We start from the raw sequence: 23,681 nt of genomic DNA, 5'->3' as shown, positions 1-23,681 counted from the left end.
TATTAAAGGGAATCAACATATTATGGTAACTTATCAAAAGTGATAATTGATAAATTAATTTAATGATTTAGCAAATAAAATTATTTGTTGAAATTCATGTAATCTCTTATGTTAGAAAGAATCAACAGGTTATGATAGTTGATCAAATCTGGTAGGAGCAATAATTTGCTAATTGATTATTGATATGGAAATGGATCATAATCAATTATAAGAGAAAGGATAGGTACCTCATTTATTATTATTATTATTTTTAAATCTACTATATACAAGGATAATCAGTAGTTATAAATTATGATTGATCAATAAGACTCATTAAAGAGTACAAATTTTTAAAGTTAAAGACATACTTTTAGGAAAATACAACTTTTTTTTTTTTTTTTTGACAGGGAAAATACAACAATTTTAATTAATGAAAATTTGTAGCAGGAAAATAATATTCAATAATCTTATACAATGTGAAGTAATATTTTCACACTAGGGCAAATGGTAAGCCGAGATTTTTTTTTTTTTTTTTTTTTTTTGAAAATCGTAAAGATTTAATACTAAATTTTTTTGACATTTTAGATTGTTAATTTAAATGACTTCAAGATTAGTTCAACCAACTAAACTAGCTAGCATCTACAACTAAAGTCAAACATTAAATAATTACGCGTACTTCGTAGAAGATAGAGTAAGTAGTCATCTGGTTGACCAGATGAAGTACCATCTTCTTGGATACTTGTATATGTTTGTCCATGAGTTTTCATTTCCTATAAAATTCACCAGTTTGCTTAATTGGTCATAAACCAATTTGCTTAATTGGCCATAACAAAAAGTGTTCAACTTTCATGGAAAATACCACTTAACTAAGTTGCTTAGGTAAATAAACTCTTCCATTTGGGTAGTGGGACCTTACAGAAAGTACATGTTCTTATGTTTTAGACTTCAGTCAAACAACTTCATTGTTCAATTTTTTATGCTTTCATCAACCAAATACACACGTAGTATAATTATTTCCAAATATTTTTAGTTTTTGTGAGTTTCACAATAGTTAAAAATATTAATAGTCAAATGACTTGAACTCATGCATTGGCAAGTGTATTAAGTTAAAATGATGCATCCACTACGAAACGGAATAGTCTGTAACTAATTAACTAGGAAGCTGGAAATAATTACTCCATACTATAATTATATTGCTATGTGTAACAATTCTTTCACTATCTGAATACATTCCTGAAAATGGTTCCTTCTGAACCAAACTAAAATATGGATTGGAAATATACAAACAAAATTGTTGACACTGATTTATATGTTGTCACATACAGTTGGGACCTGTGTTAATAACTACAGCATCAGCATGCCTCAATGTCATGAACTTTTGTTAGCTATCAACTCATCCTGTATTTCAGAAGATTCAGAGTTAATATTCACTTCTGTTTCGTCATCAGAATAGTCGTCATCAGACTCATCAGTGACTTCATTTATATCGTCACTGCTGTAATTAGAGAACCGGGGGGTTTGATAGCTTGCATTACTTCCCACAAGTTGATTAGCTTCCTCTTGTTCTTCTTCTGTTTTAGCCAGTGACAGGAGGATGTTCTTTGCCTTTTGATCAGGAGGACATCCACGATTGTCCATCTCCTTATACCAATGCACAGCACTTGCAAAATCTTTATTCTTTCCATACGCATCCATTATTGTGGTAAAAATTGTTTGGTTTGCTTTGATCCCATGTGTTATCATATCTTCATATGTTTCCATCATCTTCTCAAGATTATTTACTTTAGCATAGCCTTTCAGCAATGTCCCATAAGTAACAACGTTGGGCTCAAATTTGTCGACTCTCAGTCTCTTAAAAAATTTCTCAGCGCCATCCATGTCAGAGGCATTTATATATGCTGAAAGCATACTTGTATAGGAGCATAGATCAGGGGTAAACCTGTAGTCATATGAGAGAAAAGTGGGCACACAAACTTCGTTAGTAGCTGCAACATGTAAGTTATACTGACTAAAGGGCAAACAGAAGATGCACCATATTAACAACAAATCCATGCACAACTACTGTTAATATGAGCTAAAACTGAAGAGGCATATGAATGTGTATTCCAGGTAAATATAGCTGAACCAGAACGTAGTACATATGCAAAATTGTTTCAAGAACTCGATGCTTTACTAACAATGATTTTTTTTTCTTTATTTTGGTGGACATAGTACTCTTCTATTTTGAAGCTAATAAAATATAAAGGGGGCAATGGGGCATAAAGGTAATACTTCTGTTTGCATGAAGGCAAAACAAAACCACAAATTCCTATCTATTGGCCGAAAAGACATGATGGCATAATCAGATATGGGTTCCCAAAATCAGAAATTGAACCAACCTATCTCGCCTCATGCACTTAAAGACATTTCGAGCTTGCTCCACCATCCCGGAGATAGCAAAAGCATCAAGCAATATATTGTAAGCTTTATGAGTCGGCCTGGGAAAAGAAGAAGAAAAAAAAAAAAAAAGGCAGCAGGAGAATGTGTTATAAAACAGAAAGACTGGCATTCAGCATCAATGAACAGAACAATAAAAAAATTTATTATTACTTATTCTAGAACTCCAGTGTCTTGGATTCCACCTAGATATCTTCCCTTTTTAACGGCATTCTTTACATTAATAAGGTTTCAGCTTACTTTCCCTTTCAACATTTAGCACTAGCAGATATTCTGCAGATTTATATGATCCTCAATCTTTAAATTCTGGTACCGCTTTGATTTAGATTATTCCTGTAGGCACTATGAAACAAGACAAGTAATATGTGGGGCTGGAAAAGTTACACGAAGTATTATCAAAGAACCACTTGGAGCTCATTAGACCATCCACTTATGGTCAGACAAAGCTCTGCATGGCTGTATGCACCACCTCCTCAAAGTTACGTCGAACCTCTTATTGCAGTAATGTTGCGCCACTGGGTATGAAGAAGCCCATTTTAGCACTTTTTCAAATCTTTATTATTTTTTTTAAAAACAATTAACTACTTCTAGCCTAATTTTGAGGAGAAAAAGCATAGTTACAGGCTCTTGTCCATGTGCCTAGACTTTCCAATTTGAACTATTGTCACAAGTTAGAACTAATTTTGCTAATGTAAGTCAATTTTCACGGGAATATATGAGAAAGCGTCCAGGATCCCCAGGTAGACATTGAACAGAGAGAGAGAGAAGGTGCAATTTAATGAATTGAAAAGTAAGATACGGTTGTGAATCTGAGGTTGATACTCGATTTATTAGACTAATAGCTCAACAAAATTGTTATTTAAACAGTGGAAAATGGATCCCTTCCACTACCCTCCAAAGTCCAAATCCTTCATTCCAAGGAACCCTAGAATCAGACTACACTTCAAGTGACAAAGAAGAAATTAAATCCCACTGAAGATGGATAACTCCCCTTCCTTCCCCAACCTTTCTTCTAAATAAGGGAACTTATTCTTCTTCCTATCCCTTTCCTCCCTTTCTCTCTATATCCTCTTATCCAAACAAAGTGTAAATTCGCTAACAGAAGCCAAAAGATGATTTCATTCACAATACCTGACACCTGCATCCAGCATTTCCTCAAAAACAGCTAAAGCTTCCTCCTCACGTCTAGCTTTCCCATAGGCATGGATGAGTAAAGCATAGCTAACAACATCAGGTCTGAGACCTGCCTTTTGCATCTATTTACCACCAAAAAAATTTAAAATTATTATTTAACGAAAAAATAAGAAACACCATTGTTAAAAAATATAAATAAATAAATTAAAAAATAAAAAAAAAAATAAAAAAAAAAAAAAAAAAAACAACAACAAAAGCAAAATCCTGCAGGGAAAAAATGTGGGACATACATCAGATAAATCTATTTCTCAATTTTTATCATGCAAGTATTGTCTTCAGTTCTATTTAAGCGTGATACGGATACTTCAAAAGAATTTTCTTCACCAAATAAAAATGAAAACCTCACTTTTAAAAATATTTATTTGAAAAATCCCTATAATGCTTTTTATAAGATTTTGATTTTTGACGCATCGCCACCTAAGGCATACTTGTATATTTTGATAAGTCGCCATCAGAGGTCCGGGCATAATTATCAACTAAAAACACGAGAGGAAAAAAGAAAAGTGGAGTAACCCCATCACCCCAAGGCGCCAAGACCTTTTTTTTTTGGGTGCAAAATTACCCCAAGACCATGTCATATGATATTATGCCCCATTTCCCTCTAGTTATCTACAGTATATTATTAGACATAATCCGATTTGATGCACAGCAAAGGACACGAAACAATAAGAATGTATCTGACAGACTGACGCATGCACAGCAAAAAATTTGAAGACTGAGAAGAATGCAAATCATGAACACGATCTACTTAGTAACAACTCAAAAAAAGATATCTAATGAACACTATGATGACTAGTTCTTCAACTTTACCTGGTCATAAATACGAGAAACTTCCTTATAGTTGGTTTCAAACGACATAAGACTATTGAATGTAACTGTGGATCGTTGAATCCCCCGTTCAGCCATCAGACAGAAGAGTTTATGGGCCTTCTCATAGCTTCCAGCCTTCTTATGCATGTAAATCATCATATGGAACATCTTCTGATCTGGTTTCAAAGGAGATTTCTCATCATTTGTCAAATTCTCAAAAATTTGTTCAGCTTCCTCGAACTTGTTTCCCTGTATACATAAATATGAACAGGAACAGGAACGCTTTTAGATCTAAAGATACACTAAAAACTCTTCATCAAACACCATAAACACTATAATATAACACAAACAAGCTCCTCTTAAGATCCTATTATTTTTCTAAATTAACCAAAGAAATTTAACTGATCGCAAGCCTAAAATGACTTGATATGATGGAAAGATATGACTGCACAAGCATAGTCTTCCATTTGAGAACCATTTGGCATAGTTTTGCATGCTAATAAAATACTACATCGATCAGTAGGCTTATACTGCAGTGTTACCTTTCTCAAATCAAGACACAACAGATCACGCAATAAGCCAACAGGCAGGGATAAACAAAGAAGCATTACTTTAGGAGCATGCATTACCTCAACAAATATCTTGAGGATTATTTGATATGTCAAAGCAGAGGGTTCGGGACCTGAAGTCTGCATTCTCCGAAACACAGACTCGGCTTTACTGTATTGGCCTCCTTTTCCATATGCTTCCATGAGAGCAGTGTAGGATACCACATTTGGAGTGTATCCCTTCTTACTCATGAAGCTAAATATGTTCTCAGCTTTTACAAAGTCCCCTTGCTTCCCATAAGCCGTGATAAGCATCACAAAATCCATTTCATTGAAGTCCCACCACTGCTGAGTCCTTAGCCATTCAAGAATCTTGAAAGCAGAAGGGATGCTAAATTGTAAGTTGCAACATAACGCAGATTTACTTTGAAAGCATATAAAGTTAAGATTTACAAGCAAGCAATTTTGACAGAGAAAGCGAAGGATTATAAGCTTTTAACCAAATAAAGTAGACTCCCCCCCCCCCCCAACGCACGCGCACACACACACGATAAGACAGAGCTCTATTGGTATACCCTAACTTTAGGTTACCATGTGGACATAAAATGTCTACAAGACATATAATGCTTCAATCGAGAGTTCATTTTCATTTGAAGTACATAAATTATTCAGGATGTTCACTGAAGTCTACAAGTTTTAATCACTCTCCAGTTAGCAAGTTATGAATCTTATGATAGAACCTTTTAATTCTCAAGCACTATTCACTGTCTTATCTCTAAGATCTCGATTTACTGGTGAACATAAAAAAGTTCAGGTCATTGTAGTATAATTTAGTATTTCCAACTGCACTTCTGGCAAAAGGCCAGGTGAATAAGAACACAGGGTGGAGGACAGGAGGATAAATCACCTCACTAACAAGATTCCATTTCTTTAATTGCTTCAATCTAACCAAAGTCCCAAGTACAAGATCTTTTGGAAGAGAATCATTGGAAGCCTTTCGACTTCTCAGAACAGGAACTGCAGAACCAGTTTCATCAATTTCCAGCATCAATTTCCTCCAGTTTTTTTGATCTGCTTCATGGGCTGCATCTTTGAATAATTCTATTTTTTTTCTCTTTTGCATGAACTTTCTTGGTGATAACATACCAAAACAAACAACCTCCAGTCTTCTATGGTTATTAAAGTTGATATAACACAAGTTTGAAAGTGCCATCTGTCTTCTGAAGCAGAAACATCAAAAGCATGTATATGTCAAGTATTGCAAAACCCCCATACACCACACAAAACAAGAACAACAAATAAAATAATTCCAATCTTAAAGAGTAAAGGTTACAGTCTTACAGCCACTAGTAAAGTGTTACATTTTTCATTTTATTTATACTTTTACCAATAACTTTTACTTGTAACACACCCCTTCACCGATAAGAGAAGAGGTTTGGATTATTATGGTTAAACTTATATTAAATAATGTATGTTTACCTTCTCTAATCACTTTCTTAGGGTGTCTTCTATTCACATGATTTTTACAGGGTGCTAAAGAGGTGTGTTGCAAGTATTAAAACTAAACTAAGTATATTTTTACCCTTCTCCATTATATAAGGAGATAGACAAATAAATGAACAACTATCCTAGCATACCCCAAAAAGCATCAAAGGAAACGAATGGAAATTAACTCCTCTTCAACTGCCTACAAATTATTGTTTTATATTGTCCAGGGGCGGATACAGGTTGGGTTCAAGTGGGTTCATTGAACCCACTGAATTTTTGAAAAAAAATTAAAAGTTTTTTTTTTTTTTTTAAAAAAAAAAAAAGAAAAAAGGGTTAAATACAATATCTTTACACTAAATATCAACAAAACAATGTTCAGCCTAGTGGTGATTTCCCTTGCGCGCCTTTACCTGCTTGAATATAGTGTTGAGAAGGATGCAGCTTTCTGTTTTGTGTGCTATCTGTTCAGGGATAAAGATACTCATATGGCTGTTAATGATAACTTTGTTAAAGGGGGGTTTAGAGGATGGAATAATAAGGATTTAATTAATGTATTCGCGTTCCTTTTTTTTTTTTTTTTGATTCCGAACCCACTGTTCGGAAATCCTGGATACGCCACTGATATTGTCGACTCCATTGCAATCCAAGCATTACTTCAAGTCTTCAACTCATATATCACAAACCCCAGAGAGGGATGCACATCCAGGTCCTTCAGTATACTAATCATTTATCATTATTGTGCCTACATGTTCTTCTACTACACCACTATATCCTCTTACCCTACCTTCATGATACCGGAAAGAAGATATAAATTTCATTTTTCGCCTACCAGCTGCCTCTACAGCAACAACTAACAGCTACTACAACAACTAATATCACCAAGCAGACCCTTTTAAGTGAAGTTTATGCCACTCAATTTCTCACTCTCATCTAATTAATGAAAACCTTGTCTGAATACACTTTGTTTAATTGTAAGTTCATAATGTCACAAATATACATATAATCAAAAAAATAAGCATAACCCACAAAAATTATGTACAATTAAACATAAAATTCACCTCCTACATTTGTTCTCTATCACCAAATATGTTCAATAGTAGCAGTTTAACAATAAACTACTTTAAAGCAAGCAAAAATTTGGGAAATTCAGCAAAAAAAAAAAAAAAAAAAAAAAAAGGGAAATTAAGATTAAACTTACTGGGAGGTGGGTGTAGCCGGAAAAGCTTGAGAAGCGGCAAAATCGGAAAGAGGAGGAGGACGCGCGTGAGAAACAAACGACGGCGCGTGAGTATGGATTAGGTGGCGCGTTGGCATTCCCGTCATGTAGCTGAAATGGGGGTGGTTATGTTTAGTAGTGCAAGCAGTATTTGGAAGAAGAAGAAGAAGAGAGATAGTGTTGGGTAGTTGTTAAAGTGTTAAAGATATCTTCTTTTTTTTATTATTGTTTTCTGGTTTTTTCAAATGGGGTTTTATGGATTAATCATTTAATTGTGTTTTCTTCTGTGTTATTTAGAGCTGATGCTATTGGGTGTACTTGGGAGATAAATTTATATTATGAACTACGGAATTAGTTCAAGGTGGTGTCTTGTGAGATTTGATTCACAACAAGTAGCTAAGATGAATGTCCAATAAATAATGTGTCACATTCTTTGAAAATAATTTGGATTATTGTATCAGATTCTTTGAAAATTATTTTAAACCCGTTAGTATAAGTTATGTCTAATTTTAATTTTTACTCATTTAATGATTAAATAAGCAATAATAATGAAAAGGAAAATTTTCAACGGTAATTCTCAACTTTTGCTATGCACCAATGGTGACCTCCCTTTTTCTTATTATACAAAATGACCTTAGTTTAAAATTTCATCTCACTCATAACCTTATTTCATTAAATATTAACTATGTTAGATTTTTATTTATTTTTTTTAAAAAAAAAGAAAAATTCAAAAAATTAACTATAACCACCAAAAACCTCCCACCAACTGCCCAACCACAACCAACCACCAACTGCCCAACCACCATCGTCGGCGATGCAACCCAGACTCCCCTGACCGTCGGTGATGATTCTTCGACCGTTGATCGCTGATCTCGGAACCCCGATCACACCCAAATCGCAACACCGTCACCACCTCTCCTTGAGAGTGCAACTCTCCTTCCCTCTCCTCTTTCTCACCGTCACCACCACTAGATCGTTGAGGACTCGGAACCCTGACCACCCCCAGACCGCCGAACCCTCTCCTACATCTTCTCTCGATCTCCTTCCCTCTTCTCCGCCCTCTCCTCCACCCTCTCTCTGTAATACCCGTATATTTTATGAATTTACAAATTATAAAATTAGAGTTGTATACTTTAAAATTTAATTTTCTTATCTTATTTGATGAAATCTAAAATATATATCTTATGTTGGTTAGAATATTTTTATGATAAACTATTTATATCTAGGGATGTCAGTGGGGCGGGTCAAGTAGGAGACCCGCCCCGGCGGGGATGGGTCTTGATTTGGTGGGTGGTGGGGCGGGGATGAGGATAAAAATCATACCCGCCATGGGTGATGGGGCGGGGGTGGATTTTACATTGTGGCTCCACCCGCCCCACTTCGTACCTGCCTTATCCCCACCTCACACCAATATCTATATATTTTTATAAAACAAAATTATATACTTTTATACTATTTTTTATATAAAAAAAAAATATGTAAAATAAAATAATAGATATAATAATTTGTAATACACTAATTTTATAACTAAAAAAAGTGTGTAATATTAATAATAATTTTATTTGTTGTAATTTATACGTTGTATTAAATATGTCGGATTGTGTATTGGGAGGTGGGTCTTAGGTGGGGATTAGGCGGGTCTTAGGTGGGGATTAACTGGGGATGGATATCCAAGTGGGGGTGGGGCAGGGATGGTTTTGGAATTGTACCCGCCGGGGCGGGGATGGGGATGAATTTTGGACCCGCCGCGGGGATGGGGATGGGGATGGGGATGAAAATTTTAGGTGGGGATGGAAAGGCCAACATCCGCCCCGACCCGCCCCATTGACATCCCTATTTATATCCTTTAACCCTACATTATTATTTTATTAAAACAAACGGCAAACGCTAGTTTTATTAACCCTGGAGTATTTATCTTATGGGCTAGTTTCATAAACCAGTAAACCCAAATTTGATTTTTTTTTTTTTTTTTTTTTTTTTTTTATATAATGTTTCTTGGTTTATTCTATAATCCCCAACATCACATTGGTCTAAATGTTGATTGACGGCCTTGAATAATGTTGTTGCCGAGCTATTTCGTCCCTTTTATATATTGTGATTCGTTTAAAGGTAATCACACTACCTTAATTATTTTTTTTTTGATTTGTTTGATTATAAATTGTTAGTATTAATTGTACTCCGTATTGTTATGTGTAAATTTTATAATTTGTGAATTATATATGATCATGATTTATTTGTATTTGATTAGTGTGTGGTATTATATGATTTAATTGTCGCATTGATTGATTGTGTTATTGCTAGGGTTTTTAATGTTGTTGTTATAGGGAGTATTGTTTTATCAAGGTTTTAGGGTTGTTAATGCAGAGTGTTATTTTTGGGTTGAGATTTGATTATATTTGGGAACTAGTATTATTTTCCTAAGAGTTGAGAAGTTTTTGAATCGAATTCTTATGTTTTTTTTGGGAACCTGTGCCATTATTGAGATACTATTAATTAATTTGTAAATGGTTACTTGATCGATGTATGAGATCAAAAGGTTGAAAATTATTTTGTTATTGGTTTGAGGCTCGGCGTTATAGACCTTAGTCCTTGACATGTTGGTAATGAGATAATGATCATAAGTTAAGAATGAGGTACAATCTTTATTAATTATTTTTCTATGGTCCCCTACAGTGGGAATTGGCCCGTATGTGGTCTGGTTCAAGGTGTTTTCTGGTTATTGGGAGTATTCAAGTTTTTATACTTGTTGGTATTATTCGAATTACCCATGTCCAAGGCTAGGTATAAAACAAAGAGCATGACACATTAATTGGTTATGAGTTAATTGAGTGAAGGATTGTGTTATTATTCGAGGTTGAGTTGACAGAGGTTATTTTCATAGTACAATGTGTAATGTAGTTTCGAACTACATTGTTTAATTGATCTAGTAATGTTAATTATTATATTATTCTTTGTATTCTGATATGTGGTGATTACTCAACTTTTTTTTTTTTTGCTGACGTGTGTGTTATTTTGTTTTGCTACTTGTGTTTGCGGCCATGTCTTTTTCTTATGGTGGCCCTGCGACGATCTATTTTGGAATTTGTCCTTAATGGTGAGCAGTCAAGATTTTCTAAGCAGGTTGATCAAGTGGTCATAGCTAAAGGAGATCAAGTGTTTCGATTAGTGTGATGTCATGAGTTTATAAAGTTGTATAAATAGCTCACCTAGTTTATTGAGTTGTAATTATTGGGATTTTGTAAGCCTTAACACTTGACAGGTTGTCGAGTGTGGCGGTAATACCTCCGATTTAGGAATATGCTTCCGCAATTTTATTTAAAGGTTGTTTATTTTTCCTTTATTTATTGTTTATTATTAGCTAGTAAATCGGGGATGTTACACTCTCGATCTCCTTCCTTTTTCTCCGCCCTCTCCTCCACCCTCGCCTAGAAACGAAACATCAAACACTAAACCCACCACCTCTCCTCGAGACCTCGACCAAAACCAACACACGGCGAGGCGGCGATAATTGGAGGTCAGAGGAGAGAGTTGTGAGGTTAGGGTTTGGGTTCGGGTCTAGGTAAATTAGTGGTCAGAGGAGAATCGAGGAGAGAGAGGCGGCGTTTCAGATGAAGGGGTTGCGTGGGAGGTGGTTCCGGTGAGGGTGGAGGTGGTGCAAGCTAGATCTGGTGGGGATGAGGGTGGAGGTGGTGGTTGGGTTGGTGGTTTTTCTTCTTTTTTTTTTTCAAAGCTAACCATAGTTAGTTTCTTTTTTAATTAATTAACTCCCATTAATGTCATAAGTGACAAAAAATTTTTAATTGGGGTCATTAAAAAAAGGGGAGGTCACCATTGGTGCGTAACAGAAGTTGGGGATTATCGTTGAGAATTTCCCTAATAAAAATGAGCAGAAATACTCTTGACACATATGTTCACATGGCACACATGACACAAGGGCAAGTAGGTTTAGGTCATACTTGACTTGCCACCATTATAAATATTGTAACATGTCACGAGCTAGTGAGTTGGGTCGTATGCGAGGACTTATCAACTCAAATGCACCGAGTTTTACATAAAAACATAACATAATCCACAACCATCTTTACTTATACACGTAATTAACATGAAATCATTAATGTCGTTAGATAATTATTCATTGAAACAATACAACAATTTCCATGAATAATGCTAAAACATAAACCAATTTCTTATATGTGTCAGTTTAAAAACATATTTTGTGCATAATGTTCACGTAGGATAGTTTCTAGCTTTTTTTATTTTTATTTTTATTTTATGAAAGTGTAAACCGCTAACGGTGATGACGGTTTTAAGTAAGATGGAGCCTTCAATATCATTAACGCTATTTTATATGGAACCCCTAACAACATTAGCGGTTCTATTTATAGAACCTCTAATGGTATAGCGGTTATGTACATAAAATCGCCAATCGCCAATCGCCAATCACCATGAGCAGTTTTAAAGGAATGGAGCATGAGCATCATGAAGTTGGGAAGGAGACTTTAAATAGTAGTGATCGAGCAATTATATGTGAAAATATTTGTTAGTGGTTTTATGAAATTAATCAATAATGTCATCACTATCAGTTTTATCTAATAATTACGAAGTAGCTAATTATTACGAAGTAGCTTTTATTTTAGAAAACTACTAATAATTAGCGGTTTTTAGCCTTGAATAGTTTTTAAATAAAAATTTCTACCAATGCTATGATACGGTGGGAAGTATTTTTAACCAACATATAATTGAATTGGTTTACGTATTAGTAATATAATTTAGGTTCTTACACTGGTTCTAAAAATTGAACAACATTAGTTTACAACGTGGTGCATTCAACAACATAACTATGACCCTCCCGATTCTAGGAGATCATGGGATCGATTCTCATCCCCGCCCTCGTGGCTCTCTAAACACAAACACACACACACAAAAAAAAAAAAAAAAAAAATGAGCGATCACCAAATAAACACCACTTCAGTGTCTTTTCATATACCCAAAATTATGGTGTTCCAAAAAATTAAACAAGTAATAAAACCCCAAAAATGTTGGTTAAATTCCCAATTGGCCAGCTAAATCCTCTTCGTTACGCAGAAATCGGTTTGAAAATGCCCATCACTAGATATTCTTCTAAGGCTCTTGCCCTCAATATTAAGCAAGAACCCCCAAATTTAGAGGCAGTCCCAAATCAAGGTATGACCTTTTGAGTTATGGCAAACAAAATTACAAGAAATATGAGCAAATATTTACATACCCTTTTGAATTTTTTGCACTCTTTTATTTTTTGCATTTTATCTGTTTGTTTCTGAATTTTAATAGGTTCATGATTTGTGTACAGGTTCTGAGTTAAAAACCGCAGTTTCTGGATCAGAAACTCAAGTTTTTGTTAGGAAAAAGAGGGTAAAAAGAGAAGCAGATGAAGAACATAGTCATAGTGATAGAGTGAGTATGAATACCCTTAAAGTTCGTGTCTTTTCGTTTAATCTTGTGTTTGATATACTAGTAACAGTTAAGTGGGTGTTTGGGCATGCCCTTTATCTTTATACCCAAATTGTTTGTTTTGTAGGTAGTACTTCCTTTGTCTCTAAAAGTTATCACAAAAATTCAAAACATGAAGAAGTTTAAGAGATGGAGGGAGTATTAATTAATGTTAATATATAAGGTTGAGTTAGTTAGTAGAAGAGGTGCTACTGTGCTATATTGTTGTTGATATAATGTGCATATATGGTCTCGACTCTCAAGTAGTCAAGTTTGGCTAAGCTTAACCTATTGGAGTAATATGGAACAATTTGAGTAGAATTCTAAAGTGTAATTTTAGGATATTCGGTCGTGTTTATACTCCACTCATCGCTTGGCTATGTTTTTAATAGACACATTGTGCTTTTCTGAGTTCTAAGTAGGTTACATGCAAATGCAACCTTATATAGTTGTATCACTTATTCACTTGTATGTGTTTTAATGGACTATGATCTTGAATTAATGGCTTTAAATATTTAGCCGCTGAGGACTGAGGGCTTTCAATTTTATAACCCCTTTGGTTGAGAATATTAGATTGCATTTTCTTGTTATTCTGATCTGAATAGAGCAGTGCTCGAATCATGTTTTCTGATAATTTCTTGTCTTGCATAGCAAAAGACAATCTATGTTAATTCACTCCTCATGATGTAGAATTCTGGCCTACCTGATATTGAAGATTTCACCTTTCAAAAGCGCATTGCTAAATCTTCTACAAAAGGCAAGTGCATAAGTGCTGTGTAGAGCTGTTTGTTGCTAGAGTTTCTTACTTTGCAAACTTTTCACATAAGTTATTTGTCATAAGTCCTGACTTCTATAAATTGATTCTTTTTCAAATTTATAATGACTACGTTTGTTTCAGGAAAGTCAAAGCCTATGCCTCCAACACATCCTACAAGAACGGATGTTGTTACTTTGAAGCGTGGTAGGTGTGTCATCATGGATTCATGAATATTGAAGGAATCATTGTAGTGATGATTGATGATTGACATGAAAATTGCCTAATTATGTATTTGAGTTTTTCTGAATAGACTCTAATCATGAATTATCTCTTTGAATCATATCTCTATTGCTCTCTCTCTGTGGCTCTGTGTTTGTTAGACCCTTTATAACAAGTAGGAAACTTTTGCTTACAGATGAACTCATTTTTCAAGGTTGTTTTGTTGATAAAGTCCATTTTCAACAGAAAGTGTTACTCTGGGATCATTTGCTTCGAGTGAATCTCCAGAAAACTGGGAGAAAGTTCTTGAAGGAATCCGTCACATGAGATCTTCTGAAGATGCACCAGTAGACTCTGTTGGATGTGAGAAGGCTGGTAGTTCTCTTCCCCCAAAGGTACAATGCCTTCAATCCTGATGCTCTTTACTTTTGAAACCTTCAATAATATGATTTCAATTTTCATTCCCAAATTTTTATCTAATTTAGATGACCAACATATGGGTGATGGCCGCCTGTTCATCTGCAATATCACAATTTTTGGATGATTGTTTTATTAATTCTGATGCAATTTTCATCTTGTCACCCACCACTTTCTGAGTGATGAGTTGAAGATTAAAAGTTAGTTCTTTAGAATTTCTGGAGAGCTGATAACCTATTATAGTATATTAGTATGTCAAAGTTATGTTCCATTGACTTGCTAATTTGTATTCCCTTCATTTCTCGTGATGGTCATAGTTGACTTATCACTAATAGTAAGAATGTCGATAATATTTTATAGCAATAAGTATTAATGGATTAGTGCATACTGAGATAGAATGATAATCATGACAAGCATGTTGAAATGTGAAGCTTCAAAAGACTAATTATATTGCTTTTCTTCCAGGAAAGAAGATTTGCTGTACTAGCTGGTACACTTCTCTCAAGCCAAACCAAAGATCATGTTACTCATGGCAAGTTCTTGTTCCTATCTAAAAACTTATCTGTTTTTTTAACATTGTTTTTATAATAATGAAGGCATTATGAGTGGTTGAAGATGTCAAAATTTTACTTAACAACAACAAAGGTTTTCCAATCTCTTTTTCAATCCTATACCTTTAAAAGAAAAGGTCTACATACCCACTTGGTATGAAGGCTTTTTTTTTTTTTTTTTCCCCTCTCTCTCTCTCTCTCTATCTCTCTCTCTCTCTCTCTCTCTCTCTCTCTCTTTGCTACTCTAGAGGAAAGGAGGTGATTATTCTCCAGTGAACACCCTTCTTGTAGTTACTTGCTTGTTTTCATTCTAAAATGTCAAAGTTGACTATCAAGTGTTGGAAACACAGACACTTCAAAGCCTGCATCCTGGTTGTCTTATTATTCTTTAATATACATCTAGTTTATACCTCATGTGGTGTATTGAGGATTTGACGCCCTTACATTTATTTAAGGGTTTTTTGTGATTTTAAACAATTTATAATGTACATTAATATACTCCTTGTTTATAGTCTTTACCTTGGCTTGCTCATTTATTCTTTTGCACGTGTGAACAAATTTTCTGCAGTTCTCGAAAGTGGAGGGAGATACTGTTTTCATTTGTGAATAGAAATTTTTAGGAATGGAATCAATGTGAAATTTATGTGGTTTTCACAGCTGGCTTAGTGAGAATGCTGTGAGGTCATATTTCTCACAGATTTTGTTTGATCTAATAAATCTTCAAAATTGTTGCAAGCCAATTTACCTAGTATATAAATGGGTTTCCCGTATTACCTTACTCTTTTCTTCATATATGACTGGCTTCTTGGCATTGCAGGAGCAGTGCAGCGTCTCTTGGAAAATGGACTTCTTGATCCCTACTCCATTGAGAAGGCTGATGAGGATACAATCAAGAACTTGATCTACCCGGTAAGCTGATGAATAAGATAAATATTCTTGCTTTATACTGCAATTTTGCATTGCTATTGGTCTGGTGGTGTCTGGGGCATGGGAAGTATAAAGCAAGAATATTTATCTTACTCTAACCAATTCTGTCTGATATATAGTTACGTGAACAAATTTTTATATATCACTTGATTCATTGTAGGTGGGGTTCTACACCAGGAAGGCCAGTAACTTGAAAAAAGTAGCAAATATCTGTATTGAGAAGTATAATGGAGATATTCCCAGCTCACTGGAACAATTACTTGAACTCCCTGGGATAGGTCCTAAAATTGCTCATCTGGTGCGTCTTTGAACTTTGAGTACTTTCATTTCAAAAGTCGCTTTGATTGCTAAATTCATGTCATTATGTAGGTTTTGCACATTGCCTGGAATGATGTCCAAGGAATATGTGTTGACACTCATGTCCATCGCATCTGCAACAGACTAGGATGGGTGACACGAGCTGGCACTAATCAGGTAAACTCTTCATATATTCTACAACAGCAACACTGGCTATTTTCCTCTCCCCCTTTTTCATCCTTAGCTTTATTATTTAATTATTTATTTTTATTTAATTTTCCTTTTTTGCCAGACAGCAATGTTACTTGTATAAGTTGTATTATTTATCACCTTTTTTTTAAGAAGGCTTTATGTCTGGGATTTCAATTTTAATTATGGACAAATAAGATGAATAGTTTATGTGAGATGCCCCCACCCCCTCTCCTTCCTCCTGAACCGAAAATGTTGCCATAGTGGCTTGCCTACACCGCTACACGTCAGGATGTCACACCTATTCAGAAATTTCCGTGATATTCTGTATTTCTGTGCTCCTTGAAGGTTGTTTTGTGATTATTCTGTATTTCTGTGCTCCTTGAATGTTGCCATAGTTCAGCTATTTTGAACTAAATCTGAAAGCCCGGCATTGTCAATGTAATACTTAAGAAGTTAAGATGGTATAAAATATTCATGTTGCATTTGTAGTCTTTTACACAGTTGCGCCCTTCTTTCGTTGTCCCCTGGATAGCCAACAATAGTGAACTTAGTGATTATACTCATACTCTTCCTTCTACTTATATTGTATGATGAACTTTTTTTCTAACCGTTATTTGTTTGCAAATATATATTCTAATATTTTTGTTCATGTTATAGAAAACTAAATCACCAGAGGAAACTAGAGAGGCATTGCAGAAATGGCTTCCCAAGGAAGAATGGGTTTCCATAAATCCACTTTTGGTATGACTGCATCTCTCATTTATACTTAATATGGAATGTTTTTGAATCAAATATTTGCTGAATAAAACAATGTTTAAGAAGATCCTTCACATATCTTGGCCTCCCGCCTCCCGGGAGACCTTATTTATATGAAATATTTTATAATTGCTAATGAGGCGTCATGTATTTTCTTTACCAGGTCTGGAAATCATAAATTAAAACTTATTAGCCATTTAGTAGTACTGTTTATGGAAAATCAATAACATTTTTATTTCAAGACTCTTCTCATGTTCCTGTGTATATTTTGTTAGTTTGCAAATGAGATGTTATTTACCAAGCTTGACTCTGTCATGTCAAGGATCTGACTATCTGAGATGTCTGATACAGTATGTTTGTGGCAATTTTGAATCTATATGCATTGAGTTTATTCCTGGATGCTTTTGTGTACAGTATTTTTCTTCATTGTACTTGATATGATGTTGTGTACAGTATTTTTCTTCACTGTACTAGATTTTGTGTACCCGAGTGATTTATTCTAACCAAGTTACCTTTTGTTACCTTTGGTGGATGTTAAACAGGTAGGATTCGGGCAGACCATATGTGCACCGTTGAGACCAAGATGTGGTGTCTGTCAGATTAATAGCCTCTGCCCATCTGCTTTCAAGGAGGCACCTAGTCCATCATCAAAGTCGAAGAAATCAGTACGTGAAAAGCTATAGTAACAGAAGTAGTTCGTTGTGGATGTCCAGATTCTTGTAAATTTGATACCAATTGCTAGGCCTGAAAGACTCAAGCAGCCTGCACTCTGCTGTCATTTACTTTGTGGCTTCATTCTGATTCTTTATGCTGTCAAAACAAAGTTTGGTCCCCTACTTATTGCTATTTTTGCTTTTGAGGGGAAGAATCATTGTAAACTGTAATTTGAGTGTGATTCAGGACTTCGTGAGACACTGAGACATAAGGATGTACAGTACTAATTAGCTGCATTTAGTATATGCAAAAGAACTCAGTTCAGAAATCAATCCCTCTATAATATCTATTGATGTTCAATCAAATTCCACAACGTTTTTAAATTTTCATGGGTAAAAGTAAAATGCCTAATCAAATGGTTCAATCCACAAGGACCACAACATATATAGGATGATAAACTTAAACATAATTATCGACATCAAGGTGTTAAAGAAGGGATGTGTTCCTTGCGCCAACTCCAATAATTCACTCTCAAGGGATCCATGCTTTCCAAAACTGAGCATATTGTTTCTGCTAAGCCAGAACTGCTTGATTCTACATTTGAACTCTTTAGAGAATCAACTGCTTCTTTTAACTCAGAGCTTGGTTGAAGACCTTGGCAGATGAGGTCCAAAAGTGTACTTAAGGCAAAAATACATCTACTTTTGGCGCTCAAGATCTTCAAGCATACAGACGAAACTCGAGGATCATTTACCCAAGACTTCAAGTCGTTTTTGTAAAGGCCCCGAAGATACCTCCATGAGCTTTCATTCTCGGGATGTTGTACAATGGCTTCAATAGTGTAATTCACTTCAGAGTCTCTCATGGCATCTAGGCCTCCAAGCAAAGGAGATCTTGTGACAACAAAATGCCTCTGTATCACATGTAACAGAGGAGTGAGTTAGAATTGTATCGTAGCAAAATAAAGAGTAAAGCATATAAGTACACTTGTTGGATAAATCTACAGCACGGGCATTATTAGCATCAGAACAAGAATTTTTCATAATGAACTGCACAATTTAAGATCTCACCACCTTTTCATAAAATGAACATCAAGAAAGAGATTTTGCACATCCAACGATATAGCAATCTTTTGTCAGTCCCATAGCAAAATGAGAAAAACCATAAAGTGGCAACACCCTGGATTCAGAATAATGCATACACAGAGGAAGTACTTAAAGATTATAACAAAATAACTTTGTAAGATTAACGAGAACAAACATAAAGTGGTGACACCCTGGAATCAGAAGAAAGCATACACAGACAAGGATGTACTTAAGATGTATAAGAAAATCACTTTGTAAGATGAAGCAAGTAGAATATGATGGAACACAGTGAAGGTGAAAGGTATAGAACAGAGCAGAATAAAAAATTCAGCAAAATGATTGCTGTGGCAAAAATACAAACTATAGCGGGATCCTTATCTCACATGAAGCTACAATGATCAGTGCAGAAGCGAGATCGATCTGTCTTTTGTGCTTTCAATTAAAGTGCCAACTGCCAAGCATACAAGTACTTAGCTCCTGAAGCAAATTAGACAAATGCAGCTCTCACAGTAGCTGGAAGAGGTAAAGTCATCCATCAGTTTATAAGTAGAGGCAGTTACCAGATTGCTGACTTTTACTCCAAATTCTTTGAACACTCCGCTCTCCGCATTTTTTATTACACCCCCTCAGCAACACAATTACATCCCAATTTTTTTTAGTACTTTAGTTTTCTTTCTTTTTTTTTTAATTTTTTTTTATTTTATTTTATTTTTTATTTTTTTTACACAATATACATCTGAATTCGTTAACTTTTTTCTTTAAGAAAAACAGAAAAAGAAATATTACATACACAGAAGTATGGACTCTTTTTAAAGGTTCCAACGTGGAAATTGGATTTCACCTACGACATCAGGAGTCAGGACTAGTGGGCAAAGATAACTACAGTATCATTTTCAACATTCCATCTTACAATGAATATTTTGATAGTTTATAGTAATTTTAATGAATGACATCAAAAGAATTTCCTAACCTACCTCGGGAACACTATATTTACTCGTCATTTATAAGTTCCGCTTTACTACATCAATGAAAATTTAGATACCAGTTTAGGCCATCCAGTAAATTTTAGAATCAAATATAACATTCAAGTTATACTGTGGTTGTATGAATGGTAACTGAATTCTTCTTTCAGTTCCTACTAGGATAAAGTCAAATGTGTAAACTATACCCAACTTCTAGACACCACAATTATCCAAGTAATAGATCTCCAGGCGCAGATATGTCAAAGGTGCATTTCAATTACCCTTGTGAACTGCAAACCTCAAAAGAGAACGACAAGATCTCACAGTCTCACTATGATTCCATCTGAAAGATCTTATAAGCATTACCAAAAGAACTTCTCCAATGTAGGATTAGAGAAAGGTCCTAGAGGGGAAAAAGCCCTAAATGCAAAATGAGTGATTGGGTGAAAGAAGTTGGGAGGGAATAGGATGATAAAAACTATGGAAGGGTGAGAAATCTATTTCTTTTACTTGGATGAAAATTAGGAATAAATTTAAAGAATAAGGGGATCCATTATCCTTTACATAGTTGGATAAATTGGTAGGGAAATCACCTCTTGTCTCTTTTCTTCCTCATTCATTTTTGTGTCATCCACTTCTCCTATCATTTCCCTGGTCCTCCTATCCTCCGATCCTCTACCCTCCACAATTATTATTATTATAAAATCTTAAGGAAGCCTACAACAACTGGTTGTAGCCTTTTAGAACAATAGAACCATTATGAAAACCTTTCTTAAGCCCCCATATTTGTAGACTATATATAGGTCATCACAACTGATAGCTAATGTCAAAATTTCAAACAGCAGTTGTAATTTGTAAGTACTAGTCAACTCTTTGTTTATGAGGCTTGGCCCTTTTCAACATTTTTATTAGAAGAGAAAAGAACAAGAGCTATTTCTTCAATGGTATCAGCAACCAAGAGACCTACATTATGCTCACCTACTTCTTTATACAGTCCACCCCCCCCCCCCCCCCCCAGTTGAGCAGTATTTCGACTTAGTGCAGATCTCTCAGCACCCCTGTTACAAACAATGGAGCTCTATCTGGATACTCCTTTTCAGAACATAGCATGAGAGAAGAGAGGTGTCGATCTTTTAGCACCCCCTCCCCCCTTTCAGTGATTAATATGTATACCATGCTTAGAAAACTTCTTCAAACTTGATTACATGAAAGCCTTTAGTGAATATACTCACCTTTGTAGTTTGCAATTTTATTTAATCTCCGAGAACGTTTTCACATATGAAGTGATGGATTTGTGCATGCTTTGTCCTGGAAATACTGATTATATAGCTAGTACATCGTTGACTAATTTGCACAGAATAAATACACAGGATAATCTACAAGCAGATCAGTGTGATAGATTTCAGAAAATTACCCCCTTAGTGCCTTTCATGCATTTTTTTACTGAACTTAAAAAAAAACTCAGAAGAATCTTCAAAACTAGTGGCATACCTGGTTCCAAGCAGAGTTGTTAAAGATGTCATCCTTAAGAAGCTGATTACAGTACTCGAGTTCATCATCCCAACCGCCTAATGTTTTCAGCACCCACTGCACGAGAAATAATATATGAACTTGCTTTTTCATGTAACAGCGTCAAGGAATGGAATAATACGACTCATAAGAAAAACAACAAGCCAAACAATTGAATTCTAAGCCCACCTGTCTATGAGACCAGGCATGGTAATTTTTAGCATCAAGAGAAAGTATTTTCTTTGTAAATTCAATTTCTCTAAAAGCAGCATCTGGTCCTAGCTTCTCGGCAAGCCACCGCCTATGATGCCTACACAAAACTATAATAAGATGAAACAGCCAGTACAAAGTATAAAGAATATCAACTTGTTGAAATTTTAATACTATCAAAAACTCTTCTCCTGGACTGCAAAATGGTTACACGATAAGCCAGAACTTATTGAGCATTAGTTCATAACAATTGTTTCAAAAATGATGGTCCTAATCAATTTATTCATCTCTGGTTATAGCTTCTCAAATAATATAAGCAGAAAAGGAGAACCAACTGTACCAAACAATGTTAATGACAAAAGTGATTGTGGATATGATATACGAGCCATATGAAATAGATCATCACTTCACGAAGGGTTAAAATTAAAATAAATAAAAGATAACGCCACTTACCATATCTGGTAATTCTTTGAATTCTTCTTCGCAACATTTTCTACATAATCCAGTTCCTCGTGCAAATCAGCATCCAGGGACTCAAGAATAAGCCGCCTGAAATGCCAAACCTGTAAAAAAGAATTAAGTACTACCCTTTCGAATGCAATATAAATAAATTACAGAAAAGTATATTTCAAAGAAAACTTAATTCCAATGTGCAATGCATACTACATAGAGAGAAGAATATAGAAGGTGCAATCAAGAGCTATTTCAGACTCCCTAAACCACCTCAAGTACATATCCTTGACACTATGACATGGGTAGGGCACTTTCACACTTCATTTTGGAACAATATGGAAAATCGATTACACACAAAAACAGCAAAACTCCCTAAACAGATCAAGAGTGATTATTCAGCAAATACAAACAACCGATTTAGGGAAAATCAATCTTTTTTCTCAACCCTTTAACCTATTCATCCAACAAGCCCAACAAAACCATCAAATTACTTTCTCCAATCAACTAATCCTAGACACAAAAACAGCAAAACACCCTAAACTTTGTCCAACTAAAATCAAAATCATTACCAAACTCGAGAATCACAATCGAAATACAGGGTAATTACACACTAAATTAATTAATTCAAGCAAAGCTACTACTATCAAACAATCAAAACCCATTTCATACATTTTACATAGACCAATATTCCAATAAAAGCAATTCAATTAACAAGTGCAACTAAATTATCAATACCCACATAATAAAACATCAACCCCAAATGCAATTGAATGTCAACTAACAAAGTACTCAAGACCTCGGATCAAATCCCGTCTACATCACTGCCCATCAGCAGCCCCTTATACACCAAAATCAAAAACAGCAACAAAAATATACAAATAAAAATACCCATTAAAGCAAAAAAAAAAAGTGGGGCTTTAAAATTACAGTGTAATTTCCGGCGTTTAATTTGATAGCTTCAGAAGTAAGTTGAAGTGAACGAGAAGAACGCTCATCAGAGAGATAAACAGCTCGAAAATAATCCATAGTTTCTCTGAATTCGTCAGTGTATGCGATCGGAACAACCGGGTTCGGGCCGTCATTCTGGGACACCGGTGTAACGTCGGACCATTCGGGTCTTTGGCTCAGTGGAATGGTTTGATCGTCGTCGGAATCCATGTTCGAATGAAGATGAACTGCAATGGAGAAAAGAGTGATGGGGTTACAGCTTTTTTCCAATTATTTTGAGCTGCTTTTAATTTTATTTTTTTTTAAAAAAAAAAAAAAGATGACGGGACGAAAGAAGAGAAAATACAAGTTTATCTTATGGCATGTTCTCTTCCGTTGAAATTCAGTTCAGTTTAGTTCAGTTCAATTCAATTCAGCTCTTAATTTATGTCTAATGATATTGCTAATGATATAAAGCCAAATTTCATTCTTTTAAGCTCTTATTACAGCGACGACAACAACAACAACAACAACAACAACAACAACAACAATAATAATAATAATAATAATAATAATAATAATAATAATATTAACAATAATAATAATAATAATAATAATAATAATA

At 34.9% G+C, this 23,681-nt stretch overlaps 3 protein-coding genes across 4 annotated transcripts; 1 reads left to right on the top strand and 2 right to left on the bottom strand.

Annotated features, from left to right (window-relative positions):
• Positions 1-1,151: 1,151 nt before the first annotated feature.
• On the bottom strand, positions 1,152-8,001 carry LOC145631837 (pentatricopeptide repeat-containing protein At3g59040-like). 2 transcript variants are annotated; one of them, XM_081684030.1, is made up of 7 exons: positions 7,654-8,001; positions 5,875-6,184; positions 5,049-5,339; positions 4,420-4,668; positions 3,547-3,671; positions 2,358-2,456; positions 1,152-1,918 (listed from the first exon to the last, which is right to left on the bottom strand). In XM_081684030.1, exons 1-7 carry the CDS (start codon positions 7,776-7,778, stop codon positions 1,348-1,350), a joined length of 1,770 nt encoding a protein of 589 aa, XP_081540156.1. In that variant the 5' UTR covers positions 7,779-8,001; the 3' UTR covers positions 1,152-1,347. The 2 variants fall into 2 exon arrangements, with proteins under 2 accessions (XP_081540156.1, XP_081540155.1); XM_081684029.1 differs by having other exon boundaries at positions 5,875-6,187; positions 7,654-7,981.
• A 4,617-nt stretch (positions 8,002-12,618) lies between these two features.
• On the top strand, positions 12,619-18,265 carry LOC145632550 (endonuclease III homolog 1, chloroplastic-like). Its single transcript, XM_081684917.1, has 11 exons — positions 12,619-12,855; positions 13,001-13,104; positions 13,831-13,897; positions 14,039-14,101; positions 14,363-14,511; positions 14,999-15,065; positions 15,902-15,993; positions 16,172-16,309; positions 16,381-16,485; positions 17,158-17,241; positions 17,799-18,265. The coding sequence occupies exons 1-11, from the start codon at positions 12,708-12,710 to the stop codon at positions 17,937-17,939; spliced, it is 1,158 nt and encodes a 385-aa protein (XP_081541043.1). The 5' UTR covers positions 12,619-12,707; the 3' UTR covers positions 17,940-18,265.
• Positions 18,231-23,322, bottom strand: LOC145631839 (protein farnesyltransferase/geranylgeranyltransferase type-1 subunit alpha-like). The gene is made up of 5 exons (XM_081684031.1): positions 23,057-23,322; positions 22,130-22,239; positions 21,656-21,776; positions 21,449-21,544; positions 18,231-18,823 (listed from the first exon to the last, which is right to left on the bottom strand). The coding sequence occupies exons 1-5, from the start codon at positions 23,285-23,287 to the stop codon at positions 18,389-18,391; spliced, it is 993 nt and encodes a 330-aa protein (XP_081540157.1). The 5' UTR covers positions 23,288-23,322; the 3' UTR covers positions 18,231-18,388.
• Positions 23,323-23,681: the final 359 nt, after the last annotated feature.

The sequence above is a fragment of the Chenopodium album genome, chromosome 5 (assembly GCF_948465745.1).
Source record: "Chenopodium album chromosome 5, dcCheAlbu1.1, whole genome shotgun sequence".
In the NCBI taxonomy this organism is placed as follows: domain Eukaryota; kingdom Viridiplantae; phylum Streptophyta; class Magnoliopsida; order Caryophyllales; family Amaranthaceae; genus Chenopodium; species Chenopodium album.
Note: the sequence above shows the minus strand (reverse complement) of the source record. Positions and strands in the feature narration are given on the sequence as shown.

Bases quoted from the DNA above. Each gene is read 5' to 3' on its own strand.
- LOC145632550 (XM_081684917.1), top strand. From the start codon at position 12,708: ATGTTGGTTAAATTCCCAATTGGCCAGCTAAATCCTCTTCGTTACGCA. The intron at 15,066-15,901 runs GCAAGTTCTTGT...TTGGCATTGCAG, and splicing joins CAAAGATCATGTTACTCATG to GAGCAGTGCAGCGTCTCTTG. The intron at 16,486-17,157 runs GTAAACTCTTCA...TTCATGTTATAG, and splicing joins CACGAGCTGGCACTAATCAG to AAAACTAAATCACCAGAGGA.
- LOC145631839 (XM_081684031.1), bottom strand. From the start codon at position 23,287: ATGGATTCCGACGACGATCAAACCATTCCACTGAGCCAAAGACCCGAA. The intron at 21,777-22,129 runs GTAAGTGGCGTT...AGTTTTGTGTAG, and splicing joins TCAAAGAATTACCAGATATG to GCATCATAGGCGGTGGCTTG. The intron at 21,545-21,655 runs GTGGGCTTAGAA...TTTCTCGTGCAG, and splicing joins ATGCCTGGTCTCATAGACAG to TGGGTGCTGAAAACATTAGG.
- LOC145631837 (XM_081684029.1), bottom strand. From the start codon at position 7,778: ATGACGGGAATGCCAACGCGCCACCTAATCCATACTCACGCGCCGTCG. The intron at 5,340-5,874 runs GTGATTTATCCT...TCTGCTTTCAAG, and splicing joins AATGGAATCTTGTTAGTGAG to ATTCTTGAATGGCTAAGGAC. The intron at 1,919-2,357 runs GTTGGTTCAATT...ATATGACTACAG, and splicing joins AAGTGCATGAGGCGAGATAG to GTTTACCCCTGATCTATGCT.